Source organism: Engraulis encrasicolus, chromosome 21 (genome assembly GCF_034702125.1).
Source record: "Engraulis encrasicolus isolate BLACKSEA-1 chromosome 21, IST_EnEncr_1.0, whole genome shotgun sequence".
NCBI classification, from domain to species: Eukaryota; Metazoa; Chordata; class Actinopteri; order Clupeiformes; family Engraulidae; genus Engraulis; species Engraulis encrasicolus.
In genome coordinates this window covers 34246206-34259629 of record NC_085877.1, presented here as the reverse complement: position 1 = coordinate 34259629, position 13424 = coordinate 34246206, and the positions used below count along the sequence as shown (strand labels likewise).

At 44.7% G+C, this 13424-nt stretch overlaps 1 protein-coding gene across 1 annotated transcript; it reads left to right on the top strand.

The window, feature by feature from the left end:
* The first annotated feature begins 3066 nt into the window (after nucleotides 1-3066).
* On the top strand, nucleotides 3067-9051 carry LOC134437167 (homeobox and leucine zipper protein Homez-like). The gene is made up of 4 exons (XM_063186632.1): nucleotides 3067-3154; nucleotides 5551-5666; nucleotides 6122-7932; nucleotides 8303-9051. Exons 3-4 carry the CDS (start codon nucleotides 6197-6199, stop codon nucleotides 8649-8651), a joined length of 2085 nt encoding a protein of 694 aa, XP_063042702.1. The 5' UTR covers nucleotides 3067-3154; nucleotides 5551-5666; nucleotides 6122-6196; the 3' UTR covers nucleotides 8652-9051.
* The last annotated feature ends 4373 nt before the right edge of the window (nucleotides 9052-13424 follow it).

Genomic DNA, 13424 nt, shown 5'->3' with positions numbered 1-13424 from the left:
ACATCCCAGAAACCTTGCTGACGAGAGGCAGTTCTCTAAAGAAGAGGGAGACAAGATACATCCAGATTGTTTTGTTAATCTGATCTGCAACTACAGGACAAGTCTGCTTGAGGATATTGCAACTAACTGAGGGTTAAAACCTATTTAATGCAAGGGTGTACTTACTTATGCCTTGCTCTCCTGTGAATGTTATAGCCTTATGACCAATAAAAATATGATAACATGTAAATGTTTGTGTGGAATTAGTTAAAGCAGACTCTGATTGTTCATTCTTGAGATTTCCGGGAAGATCAGACCATGTTTTATGATCAATTTTGACTGAAATGTAAGAAATTTCAAAGGGTGTACAAACTTTTTCTTGGGACTGTATATATATATATATATATATAGAGAGAGAGAGAGAGAGATATGTATATTTTTACAAAAATGGACTAAAATTGGTCATGTTTAAATTCAACCAAATAGTTCAAATGTCCTGCACATATTCTGTTGAATTTGAGTGTGAGCTGCAATGGCCTGGGCCCGCTCATATTCCTGTGATATACGCATTTTCATGTTCAACTCTTAATAAACTACACAGCAGTGGCGGCTGGTAGTCTGTCAAACAGGGGAGGCTGTTCAATTACAATATGTCCAGAACGCAAAAAAATAAAAAAAAAGGGGGGGGGGGTGCAATTTTGACACACATCTTATATTGGTCCTGAGCCACATGTGGCCTCACACACTAAAGGACTCTTATTGAAACAAATTTGTTAATCATTAATCATTATCCCCCTTGTTTTATTATTATTATTATTATTATTATTATTATATTAGGCCTACCTCCGCCACATAATTGATGTGATTGATTTTGCCTATGTCTTTGTTCATTACTGGGTGCACGGCTTAAGAGGTCGCAAAATCTTTAATTATTTACCAGACATTGCCACAGTAGGAAACAAGGACTCGCCTATCACGGGACAGTTAACCAGTTGATCAGACACCACGAAAGCTCAAAAGAAACGGTTGTTCTTCCCTACCTTTTTCACCAAGTCAATATTAGGCAGTGCTCTGCTCTGCTCCTTGATATTCATTTTCTCCTCATAAGGACGACTGGAATTCGCCAGAATTTAATCCACAATGCTTGGCATTTTGCATAGCTCTCTTAGCTTTCTTGCAAGCTAGCCCTAACAAAAAGTAGGCAAGTTAACCTCAACTTTTGAATTGGGAGATTGAAAAGGATAAGGACTAATAATGCCACTATTAAGACTTTATTCGCAACACTAGGTTTACAAGAATATGTACACAAAACTGGAGTACACCGCAATGAATAGCTTCCCCACTGGTTACACGACGAAACTTCTCAGTCAAATTAATAACATATCCGCATTTCGAAATGAAATCAACTACTGTAGCCTACTGACACGGGGTTCACCCAATCACAAGCCGGAGCTTCAGTCTCCGGTACCTCCCCCCTCCTCTCTCTTCTCCATTCACTCCCAGTGAGGCTCAGTCTCAAAATCAAAAAAATTTCACGGCAATAGCCAATGACCGTTTAGCATTTTGCCATTGGAAAAGCGTACAATTCCACATGCCATTGAAGTCCATTGAGACTCGACTCGCTTGCGTTGTCATGAGCGGAAAAAAACTCGTGCGAGTCTCGGGATCCTATTACAGATTGGTTTCATCTCTAAGTTGAGCACATGCATTTTCTATGAAGCTGGGTCTGAAATAGCAATGTTATTAAGTCGTGTAAAGCATTAGTTTACATACTATTCTCCGTGATTTTGGACAGGAGGCTGCGCCTCCCTTGTACTCAAAGAGGAATCGCCTCTGCTTCACAGTTGTGGTGTATGTGGGCCAACTGTAATACACATTTGAAATGATCTCGCGGGCCAAATAAAATGGCTCCGCGGGCCAAATTTGGCCCCTGGGCCTGAGTTTGACATCCCTGGCGTAGGACGCTCACGCTGAAAATTTCAGTTGAGCCAGTGCACTGAAAGTGCCAGGATGATGCCCTAACAATGGTGGAAAAATGCAGTGCTTGAATGATGGACGGCGCCATGTTGACAATGACACGGAGGAAATGTGGCATTCAGTTCAGTAGAAGAGTTTGGTCATGTCGTAATGTTGATGGGACACTAACCTTTTCATGCCAACCAAAGTATTGTATGTGCGATTGTTGTCCTTTGGGGTGAAAGAAATGGAAATACAAACACCAGATGCTGTGCATTGTAAACAGTAGCCAACTGATATTTTGGCGAGCTAATGCCATGCTCAGCCGTCACTTCCAGCGAGGGCACAAGGAGTGCGTTACAATATGCAGCCTTGCCTCCTCCACTTGTGCTTGTTTCCTCGCCCCGCCTCCTGGCCCCTTCTCCAGGGAGAAAACGATTAAGTTTCCCAGCTGTCAGCCTAGCCACAACAACTTTTGAGGGACTGTTTTTCATTCACCATCCCAATTGCAAATGTGAAAAAGAGTTTACAATTGAGCTTTTGCAAGATATTGAAATATAATGTTGTTATCAGTGATGTCATCATGACGTATTATTTCCTGGTACGAGGAAACAAGCACAAGTGGAGGAGGCAAGGCCGCATATTGTAGGCCTAACGCACTCAGTGCATAGTGCTCAATTTTTTCCACACTATACACTGTGCACTGACTGTCAGTGCACTGACACAAGCGCGTGATTTGAGACATAGCCATAATTTTTAAGAAAACGAATCTTTAAAGAAAATCCATCTCTTCCTGGAACCAGACAGTTTCAAGTTTATGAATGAAGTCACACCACAGACCAAACCCCTTCCAGTCAGCAGACTCAAACAGTGGACTCGGACCACAGACGACTCGGACAGAGTGACCTTGAGTGACCCACATCTTCAGGATAAAAGTGTAGTCTTAAGACAAGACGTTGTTAATTTCAGTCAAACTGTATGAGAGAAAGTATATAAATCTTAGACGATATAGTATCAAGCTCATAGAAGATATGATCAGAAAAAAACTGTTTTCATATTCAAACGATATGCATCAGTTAGGACTATTATGAAGACTTTTACGCTGGTACACAAGCTGACGGGGGTCCTGAAGGGGTCCTAAATGTTATGCTGGCCAGTCCTGCAGCGCTGAATGGACTAGTTATCAGTTTGTTGTGCAAGCCTACCGCGAGGAAATAATGTAAGTATCTGTCGTGCAAAACTTTGACGAAGTGTTCGTATTGGTATGTTGTTTATGTAGCTCTAATGCACTATGTGTCAGAATTGTGGGCTATCTTATCGTGGTTTAATCAAACAAATCACTGTCGTACCTGGAGCGCTAGTTAGCAAAACAGCTAGCCTCCCAATCGTTCGTATAATGTCAGCATTTGGCTTTTGTTTTGCTACTGGCTAGGCTTAATTCACGAAATGTTTTTTGGGACTCTTTGAACCTTGCAGTAACTTCACAGCTGTGTTGCCACTTGCCCGCGATATGCTTCTTCCCTTATGAGCCTACTAGACATTCTTCTTGGAAGATAGACTGTTCTAGAATTCTACTGCCTTCGCCTGGCATGCGAAAGAAATTCTCATTGCCTGACCACTTAAACGGCTTGGTCGGCTTGTGCGTGCACGTTTGTGCTAGCATTTACAGCATTATTGCTTCTGAAAGGGTGTGCACGAATGAAATAAGTCCCTTTATTTCAGTTTTGCTCAGAACGAGGTTTATTACTATCTGTCATCAGGGTGAGGCTGTCATCTTTTGGCAACCCCACAAACACTAACAAACGATGGCTTACTTGAGGTGAAGTTCAATCAAACATAGCCTATAGAATGACGGTGACCAGTAGGCCTAATGCATCATGTCATAGTTGGCTACTTTTCAAAAAAAAAAAAATATTGCTCACTATTATGCCACAGATATTAACCAACATAGCCCAAATCAGAAGACAAACATAATCCCAGGCTGGAGAGGTGACAGCCATCAGTCCAACTAGAAAAAAAGCCTCTGGTGAGTGGCCAGGTGTTTCAGCTCTTACAGGAAATTTGATTGTCTGGCCAGGTGCTGTCAATGAGTCACTTTCAACTACACCTACAGTGCATTCCAATATGCACACTCGCGCCCGTCCTCCACTTGTGCTTGTGGCCTCGCTCCGCCTCCTTTCCCCACCTTTGTGGAGAAAACAATGGGGCACCCAAGTCATGCCCTCTACTTCCTGGTTCATGGGGCAGAGGGAGTCAAAAAATATTTACTGGGCTTGAAATGAGTAGTTTTTCAACAACAATCCAAACCTTGGACCTCCACTTATGCACCACAAGTCCACCACGACTCGCCTTGCTCACTTCCATTCAATATTTTGCAACTGTCTGCCCCATGAACCAGGAAGTAGAGGGCGTGACTTAGGTGCCCCATAAAGTTTCCTGGCTGTCAGCATAGTCACAAAAACTTTTGGGAGACTGTTTTTCATATACCATCTAGATTGTAAATGAGAAATTGACATTAGCATTGTGCTTTTGCAAGATATTGAATTAATCTTGTGTTCATAAGCAGGCAAGTGAACAAGGAAGGATAGAAGTCTGCATATTGGAATGCACCCCTAATTTTATGGAGGCACAAAAGAACGTAATGCTGCTTTTGCTGTGCAGCGCACATGTCAATGTGGGCTGGGCCATTTCAATGCATTCTGGGTAGAGAATTATGTTCCCTGTCACCTGTGGACAGATTGACACCAAATCATGTATGCTTGTAATCTATAATAGTCATGGGTAAGCGGTTAGGGCGTCAGACTTGTAGCCCAAAGGTTGCCGGTTCGACTCCCGACCCGCCAGGTTGGTGGGGGGAGTAATTAACCAGTGCTCTCCCCTATCCTCCTCCATGACTGAGGTACCCTGAGCACGGTACCGCTCCGCCGCACCTCTCCCTTGGGGTGCCATTGGGGTGAGGCATAGGTGAGGCATAACAGGTGAGGTATAACTGCAATTTCATAGTGTGCAGTGAACACTTGTGTGCTGTGGAGTGCTGTGTCACAATGACAATGGGAGTTGGAGTTTCCCAGTTGGGCTTTCATAATGGGTACAGAAATTATTACATTTTTGGATTTGGATGCTGTCAAATGGTCAAGATGGGGGCGTTCCTGCGGAAAATGGGGCCTTTTTGAGGGACCCTTATGCTCCCTCAAATATAAAGTTGAAGGGGCATCACTCCAATAATGTGCCTTTTTTGAGTATGTCTGTTTCAAAATTCTATCATTTGCTACGTTTACACGAGACATTTAATTCGGAATTAACTCACTTTAATTCTGAATAAATCTTAATTCTGCTTTGAAAACGCCATGTAAACATCTCTTAATTCTGAATTAAATGAAAGATCAAAGCAAACTCGACAGAACTATTTAATTCTGAATGATTAATTCTGAATAAAAAAACATCATGTAAACGTAGCCATTGTGACCTCCAATACTTGAAGTTGGTGCCTATGGTTTCAGAGTTTTATCTTTGGCAATCAATGGTGACTAGTACATAGGAATAATTTGTTTGTTGTTGTTGTTGTTGTTGTTTTTTAACTAGTAATAAAAGGCCTCTCCCTTCTTTTCCGTTCAGATCAGACTTCTCCAGACATCAAAACACCCACCAGTGAAGTGTATGCTGATTTGTTCTGCCTGCCGGGAGTGGAGGGCTGCGACTGAGGAAAGGAGACAGAACAGACCCTGGGAAAGGTGAGGAGAGACGGGGTTCTTCTTCAATAAGAAGACGTTTACACGTATCTGGATATTTTTGAAAACGCATTGGTTTTGGCCTCTTGTTTATATGTAAACATGTGTACGAGGCAAAACACATGCAGAAAACAGAATACAGCCCTTTCTGCTTGTATTCTTTTAATCAAAATAAGAAGTTGCACCCTTTTTTGAATTTCATGTTTCATTCCAAAATATAATAATGAATGAACGAAAAAGTACACGGACCGATGAATTCATCCCGAGTATAAAACTGCAAAGGATATGGCAGTGTGACAAAAGTAGTTGTTTTTTTCCCCAGCTAAGAATCTGGCCACTCCCACAATACATGGAGAAAACATACTCAGAAAACCTGCAATCAACTGATTGACTGAACTTTCTTATTTCATGTTTTGTTTGTTTGTTTGTTTGTTTATTTGTTTGTATTTCACAAATAGGGGCACAAAAGGATAAGACGGTGGAACTTTGCAGCACACAGTGACTTTGACAGACTAACTGAATTGGATGGCGACATGAAGGTGAAGATTTTCAAGGAGTCCGTGTCAGATGACAGCACCAAGGGCCTGCCTCTTCTCCCCTTGTCTGGTGGTGATGTCAATGGCAGTCATTTTAGCGGGGCCGTCCTCAACCACACCCCGATGGTCTGCCTTCCCAAGGTGTGTGAGGACCTGCAGTTTGGATGGACCTACTCCAACCAACTTCAGGACGTCGACGGCATTCCCGAGCTGCTGAGCGCGTTTAACACGTTCCCGTATCCGACGTCGGAGGAACTCACCACGCTGGCTCTGCGCACGTCCAAGCCGCTGGATAAGGTCAAGGCCTGGTTCATGTGGCAGCGCATCAAGTACGGCATCAGCTGGAACCCGGGGGACGTTGACGAGATGCGACTCAAGGTCGGGGTGCCTAACGGCGCGAGCAAGCCCCGCGACCAAACACGAAAGAACGCGGTGAAAATCAAGCAGGAAGTCGTAGTGAAGTTAGAGCCCCTCGGCACCACGCTACCTTTTCCCTCCTTCCCGCCACCCCTGCAAGACTCGAACTCCCACAACCACCAGCAGCAGCCGCCGGCAGACCTGCCCCCCATCACGTCCGCCAGGTCATTCCCGACCATAAAGGCAGAACTTCCCAGGAGGACGAAAGTTCTGAAGCAGCAGAAGCAGCAGCAGCAGCAGCAGCAGGAGGAGATGCAGCAGCAGAGCCTAAATAAGCACATGAAAACCGAAGCCCAGCTGGCCCTTCTGCGGCAGAGCTTTCTGCACGACACCCGGCCCTGCAAGGCGGAGTTCAAGCGACTGGTGAGGGAAACGGGGCTGCCCAGCCAGAAAGTTAGCAAGTGGTTTAGCGTCAACCGGGCACGGCTGCGACGCAACCGCGTGCCTTGGTGGGTGGGACTCGGCTCTGGCTTGAGCGCGAAATCAGAAGCGGGAGGGGGAGACGAAGGAGACGGAGAGGCAGAGGAAGCGGGAGCAAGGGATCTGGGAGACGACGAGGTGAAGAAGGAGCCGCTCGCGTCTACGCAGATGCTCAAAAAGACGCCCAACAACGCTGAGCAGCAGGAGCAGCTCCGGCCCCGGCCCCTGCCCCTACCGTTCGTGCCCCTCAAAGCTCTGTCTGTGCCCCTGAAGCCACTGTCACGTGGTAAGCCGAGCGCGCATGCCCTGAGGGAGAGCAAATTCTTCAAGAACATCCTGTCCGATCGTCCGCTTACGGCTTACGAGGTGAAGTCAGAGAGGGAGAATAATACCACATGCGAACTTCCTGCCCAAGTACTGCAGCTGGGCGAGCCAGCGCATCCCAAATCCAGCCAGGATGCGCAGGGTGGTGATGAGGAGCAAAAACCCCTGAAGCAGACCAAGCGGCGGCCCTTGAAGCCAAAGGCGGCACCGACGATATTGCCGACGACCGACACCGCGTCCGAGTCCCTCTCGGCCACTCCTCCTCCTCCCCCCGCTGCTGCTGCCCCGGCGGCGGCACTGCCAAACAAAGGCTCCGGGAATGCCCGCGCTTCATCAATGGGGGCAAAAACGCCCAGACCCAGACGACGCTCAAGACCCAGGCCCTCGAAGCCTAAGGCACCGACAGTGTTGCCGAGCAACACGGCGCCCGAGTCCCTCTCGGCCACTCCTCTTCCCCCCGCTGCTGACCCGGCGGCGACGCTTCCGAACAAAGGCTCCGCGAGTGCCTGCACTTCGTCAATGGGCGCGGCAAAAACGCCCAGACCCAGACCCAGACGACGCTCAAGACCCAGGTCAGTGTCAGAGTGTACTTTATTGTCCCCATGGGGAAATTTGTCTTGGGCTTCATCCACTGTATTGCATACAACACTGACATATACAGCATACATTCATACGACATAACATACAAAACATAGAGAACATAGAGAAACATTGAACTCTGCACTGTGTGAGTATGGCGTGTCTGTCTGTCATTAAGCCCTCTTATGGCAGTTGGCACAAAGGAGTTCCTACTAAATTTGATTAGTCTGCAGTTTAATGTTTAATGTGTGTTCAAGGTCCAGACCCGAGTAAGAGTCCTCATTTATGTCATGTTGCAGACCATGTAACCGTGTTGCCACCCACAAATATTACATTGCATTATATGTTCAATGTGTGTTTAAGGTCCTTGTTGACGCCCTCCGGCCGTCTTCGCAAGACACATGAGCAGATGGAACAGCTTAGGTCCTTCTTCCTGAGGTGCCAGTGGCCAACCAGCGAGGACTACACAGGGTTTGCCGAGCTCTCCGGCCTTTCGCGCACCGACATCATTCAGTGGTACGGCGACACGCGCTACGCGGTGAGGAGGGGGCAGCTGCGCTGGGCGCGTGACATCCCCAGCCACATACGCAAAGAAATTTCGTATCCCTATGGCGGCAAGGCCGGAACCAGTCGCACCCGGAGTCGCAAACGGAGGTCCGAGGTCGGTGGTGAGGTGTCGAGTCACAGCTCTCGGAAAAAGAAACGCCCGTGAAAGTACCTGAGAAGGTTTTTTTTAAGTTGTTGCATTAATGGACCTTCTTCATATTAAGTGTCCTTTGTTGTCATGCATTCACCATTGCTACAATGGTGCTGTTCGGTACAAATGCTGCTCAATTTTTGGTTCTCTTGGTAGCTAATTTTGGTTCTAAGTAAGAGTTTGGTTTATTCCCTTTAGGCTCCTGACCTCAGGATAAACGTTCCATTACTCCCATGTTATTTTGCACTTCACATGATGTTTTCAAGGCCTGTTGGCTTTTGGGATTTATCAAAATAGCTCTTATGTTGCAAATTGTTCAACCCATGCAACAGTGTGAAGTACTTGCCATAAAATAAAAAATGTGTGGCACTTGTTTTTGTTACCATTATTAAAACACGTCAAGTTCAGAAGTCAAGTCCAATTGTATTTGTCAGTGTGCTTTTGAGAAAAATAAATAAATACAAAAAGATAAAAGTGAAACAATAGAACATTTTAAAATGGAACTTAGAACACATAAAAACCCCCTTTATAAAACAGTGTTAAAAGAAGCTAATAGAAAATATCAAGTTCATGAATGAAAGTTGGATTAAAATTCATAAATACATTAAATACAAAATAAAAACACAGTATAGAAGTGTTCATAAGGCATGAACAGCAAATCATTGAGAAGTGCGTAAAAGCATCCTTTGTGAGAAAATATTACAACTCATTGAGTCACATTTGTATTGATGTTGCCACCCACAAATATTACATTGCGTTATATGACACTGCAGTCCAAAAGAAAGAAGGCACATAGGTCTCCGTGCCCCGTAACCACGTTACCCAGCGCGAAAACTGACAATGACTGCTACGTGACTTACTAAAAAGTGGAAGATGCTGTTTGCCACTTAGTTGTCTGGCAGAAACCTCTTACGGGTACTATACCTACAGCTGTTATTGTTTTGTCATATTTCAGGACCTTGGATAGCGACGTCACCCTGAATGCCGCTATCTGAAATCTGTAGTTAAGGGACACTGTGCAGGAAATGGTCAAAAAGGATACTGCAACTGTGCTGCTCATTGAAACTGGGCTGCCTATTGCCAAATTTGATCTTTACATGAACGTTTACTTAGTAATAAACAAATATTTTCTAGTATGGTCCATGTACAGTTATTTTGGCAGCTAAAAATGGCTATTTTTGGAAATTCATGATGGCGGACCATGGAGAAGATACCCCTTTTCATGTATAAAAAGTGCTATTTTTCCAGTCATAATGAATACTTAGAATTTGATGCTGGTGGTAAGTATTCATGAAAAAGGTAACATTAGTGAATGGGCAGCATGAATTCTGGAAATAAACAACTAAAAATCTCACACAGTGTCCCTTTAAGCAGGTCATGTGAACACATGTGTAAATAGAGTTGTGTGACAGTTGAAGTGACGCAGGTTCAGTTCAGTTCAGTTGACTTTATTTGTACCCGTAGGTAAACTAGTCTTGCAGATTAAAAGAAAAGATGGTGTCCTTACGTACAGGGTACAAGACACATGACACATACAAACATGGAATCTAAAAAGTATAGGCTATACACAGAAACAAATAATACAGGGACAGGATAAAATATAAAACAGATATACACACATATGTGTATGCATATGTACTGGTGAGGCAAAATGACAAAATTTTGTTGTGTGCAGTGAGCGCTGTGCGGTGGAATGCTGCATGCTACAATGACAACGGGAAGTTTGGAGTTTCCCAGGTGGGCTTTCACTTTCATGTGTAATTTACACAGTGTAAATACAGTATACGCAGCTTGTTCCTCTGTTATTATTGAAACAATTACTTCCCCAATGGGTGTCTGCAAAAACAGAGGTAATACCTTTTAATATGTGTCTGTCCTGGTACAGTAATGGTCAGGAGGAGAATGCTATGTTGGGGTTGGGTAAAGTCAGTCGGCTTGGCCCACTTAAAGTGAAAGTGAAAGCCCATTGGGAAACTCCAACTCCCATTGTCATTTAGACACAGCACTACACAGCACACAAGTGAACACTGCACACAACAGAATTGCATGTATGCCTCACCGGTGCAAGGCGCCCATAGGGAGCAGTGCGGTGGGACGGTACCATGCTCAGGGTACCTCGGTCATGGAGGAGGATGAGGGAGAGCACTGGTTGATTACTCCCCCTACCAACCTTGTGTGCCGGGAGTTGAATGGGCAACCTTTAGGCTACAAGTCTGACACCCTAACCGCTTACTCATGACTGCACTTATAGATTGTCCAGAGTAAAAATGAGCAGCTCCATGAAGAAACCTCATTGTGGTATCTTCAAGTGGAAAATAAATGTCTCCAGACAGTAAAACCACAGCAAGTCTGAAGGCTATCCACAGTTGGTTATAATCAAGAGGAAATTGGAGGGCGCTGTGGCGCAGCGCCCTAAGCCCCTCACATTTGGGCTTGCTTACTCACCCACGGGGACCCCGGTTCGAGTCTCCTGATCCCACCCCGTCTCTATGTCCCACTCGCTTCCTGTCACCATCTTAGACTGTCCTATCAAATAAAGGCATAAAAGCCCCAAAAAATATATTTTAAAAATCAAGAGGAAATTGAGACAGCATGCCCAGCAAAGCGAGTCCTTGATTATCTTTGATTCCAATACTGTATATGGGATAATGTATGCATGGAAACACAAAATGAGGTGTTCGTTGGCAAGGCAAGGTCAGTTAAAGGTGGTTTTGCAAGTTAAGATGAAAAAGATTTTTCATCACTTTCTTGTTAGTAGTACACATTTACACTATTATCCATTGTGTTTCATTTCGTTGGGTACCACAAAGCATAGTACTATGTAAAAAAGTGGCAAGTTATTCTTTCCCCGTAAACCAGTGCATGACATCACGTTGGGGCCTGGAGACTGGAGACCCAAGATTCTAAAGTCTCTCTGCTGAGGGGGACTCCCCAATCTGGCATCATCACTAAATTCTGTTAAGAAATAAGTGTTAATACGGCATTTCAGAGAATATTTCAATGGTATACATACTGTATTGTGAGTGCTTTAAGCACCTATTAGTCATCAGTGGCGTTTAATCTGCACAACCAGTTTGAAGTTGTTACACACTTCAGGACCACGGATAGCGACCTCACTCCAATGCAGTGTTATCTGATGGCTGGAGTGCAACAGGATATGTGAATGAACGCATGTGTTAGTGACAGTTATCTTGAGAGTTTGAGGGCATCAGGTTTTGTGAAGGCATGAGTAAACAACACAGTGTAATCGGCACACACTTTTATTATCGGAACGCCCCTACAGTAACGGCCCCAGTGAGTGCCAGCTAAAACAATTCCAATCAACGTGAATACGTGTTGGTCCATGGATATGAACTGTACACGCCATGGTCTAGGTGCTGCCCGCAACCCTGGACGCGGACGACTTGGGCCGGTATGCTTATATTTCTCATAGATGTTACCACTAGAGATGCACAGGATCCAAGATCCGGTTCCGGATCCGGCAAGATAATAGTGTTTTTCACAGGATCCGGATCCGGCAGGATCTTAAGCAGTGGATCCGGTATCTGGCAGTTACCTAAAAATCACGATCTGGTGCCAACGTAATAAAAAAGGGCCCACGTGTGCGACTTGGCTATGTGTTTTAACCCTTTTGTAGGATCCGGTATCCGGTTCCGGATCCGGCAGGATCTTAAGCACTGGATCCGGTATCCGGCAGGATCCTAAAAATCAGGATCCGTTGCATCTCTAGTTAGCGCCACCTACAGGATTGTATTACCTCGTCACCAATTGATAGCGGCAACATTCTGGCTAAACACGGCCGAGATCTGGCCTCGGCCATTCGCTGCAACTACAATTCAATGATGAACGCAGCATTTTGTGTTCATATCTATGGGTGGTGACTGGCTGGTTTAACCCCTCTGCGCAGAGCCTGTGTTATAATAACCTTACTGACAGAATTGTACCGATCATGTCTTAATCTGTTAACTAAAGGCTCTTGGTAATGTCAATGTTGTGATGTAGTTGAGTTTTTTCAGCAAATAGGCCCGCCAGCAACCCCATCTGCACATAGAGGCTACGGTGGTTTTGTGCCAACAGCGGTCTGTCACGACCCGTCTCCATGTGCATCGGATGTAGAGGAGCATCCACAGGTGTCTGTCGGTGGTCTGCAGCATGAGGTACCAAAAATATATATAGTATATAAAACCTACAAAATGATTCATAAATGGACTATACAACATATATGCAATATGACACATAGGAGTATTATATTGTGCCCCTTCCTCATTTACCACATACACAGTATAGGTAAGTGTTTCTCAACCTTTTTTTAGGCGAGGCACCCTTTCAATTCATGAAAAATTTCAAGGCACCACAAAAAATGGCATCAAATCCGATAAATTACCACACAAGCTTAGAAAAGTAACACATTTGGAGACCTCTGATGACCTACATTCGAAGTTGCAGCTGACTGGTGCAACCTATATTTACTTTATTGTGTGTAAATGAAAGATTGCATTGACTAGCATTAACTTATCAATTTAGACAAATATGTATTATATTACATAATTTATTTATCAGCCACGTTTCCGCGGCACCCCTGAGGGTGGCCTGTGGCACCCCAGGGTGACCCGGCACCCCTGTTGAGAAACACAGGTATAGGTAAGCCATACATTCACATACAGTGTACAGTGCACATGTACAGTGCATTACAAGGAATGTGTATGAGTGCTTATGTATGGCACATGTCATAAAAGTGGGCCATTTTGTATGCCATTTTGTATGTAGCCATGTACGTCTTTTTTATAT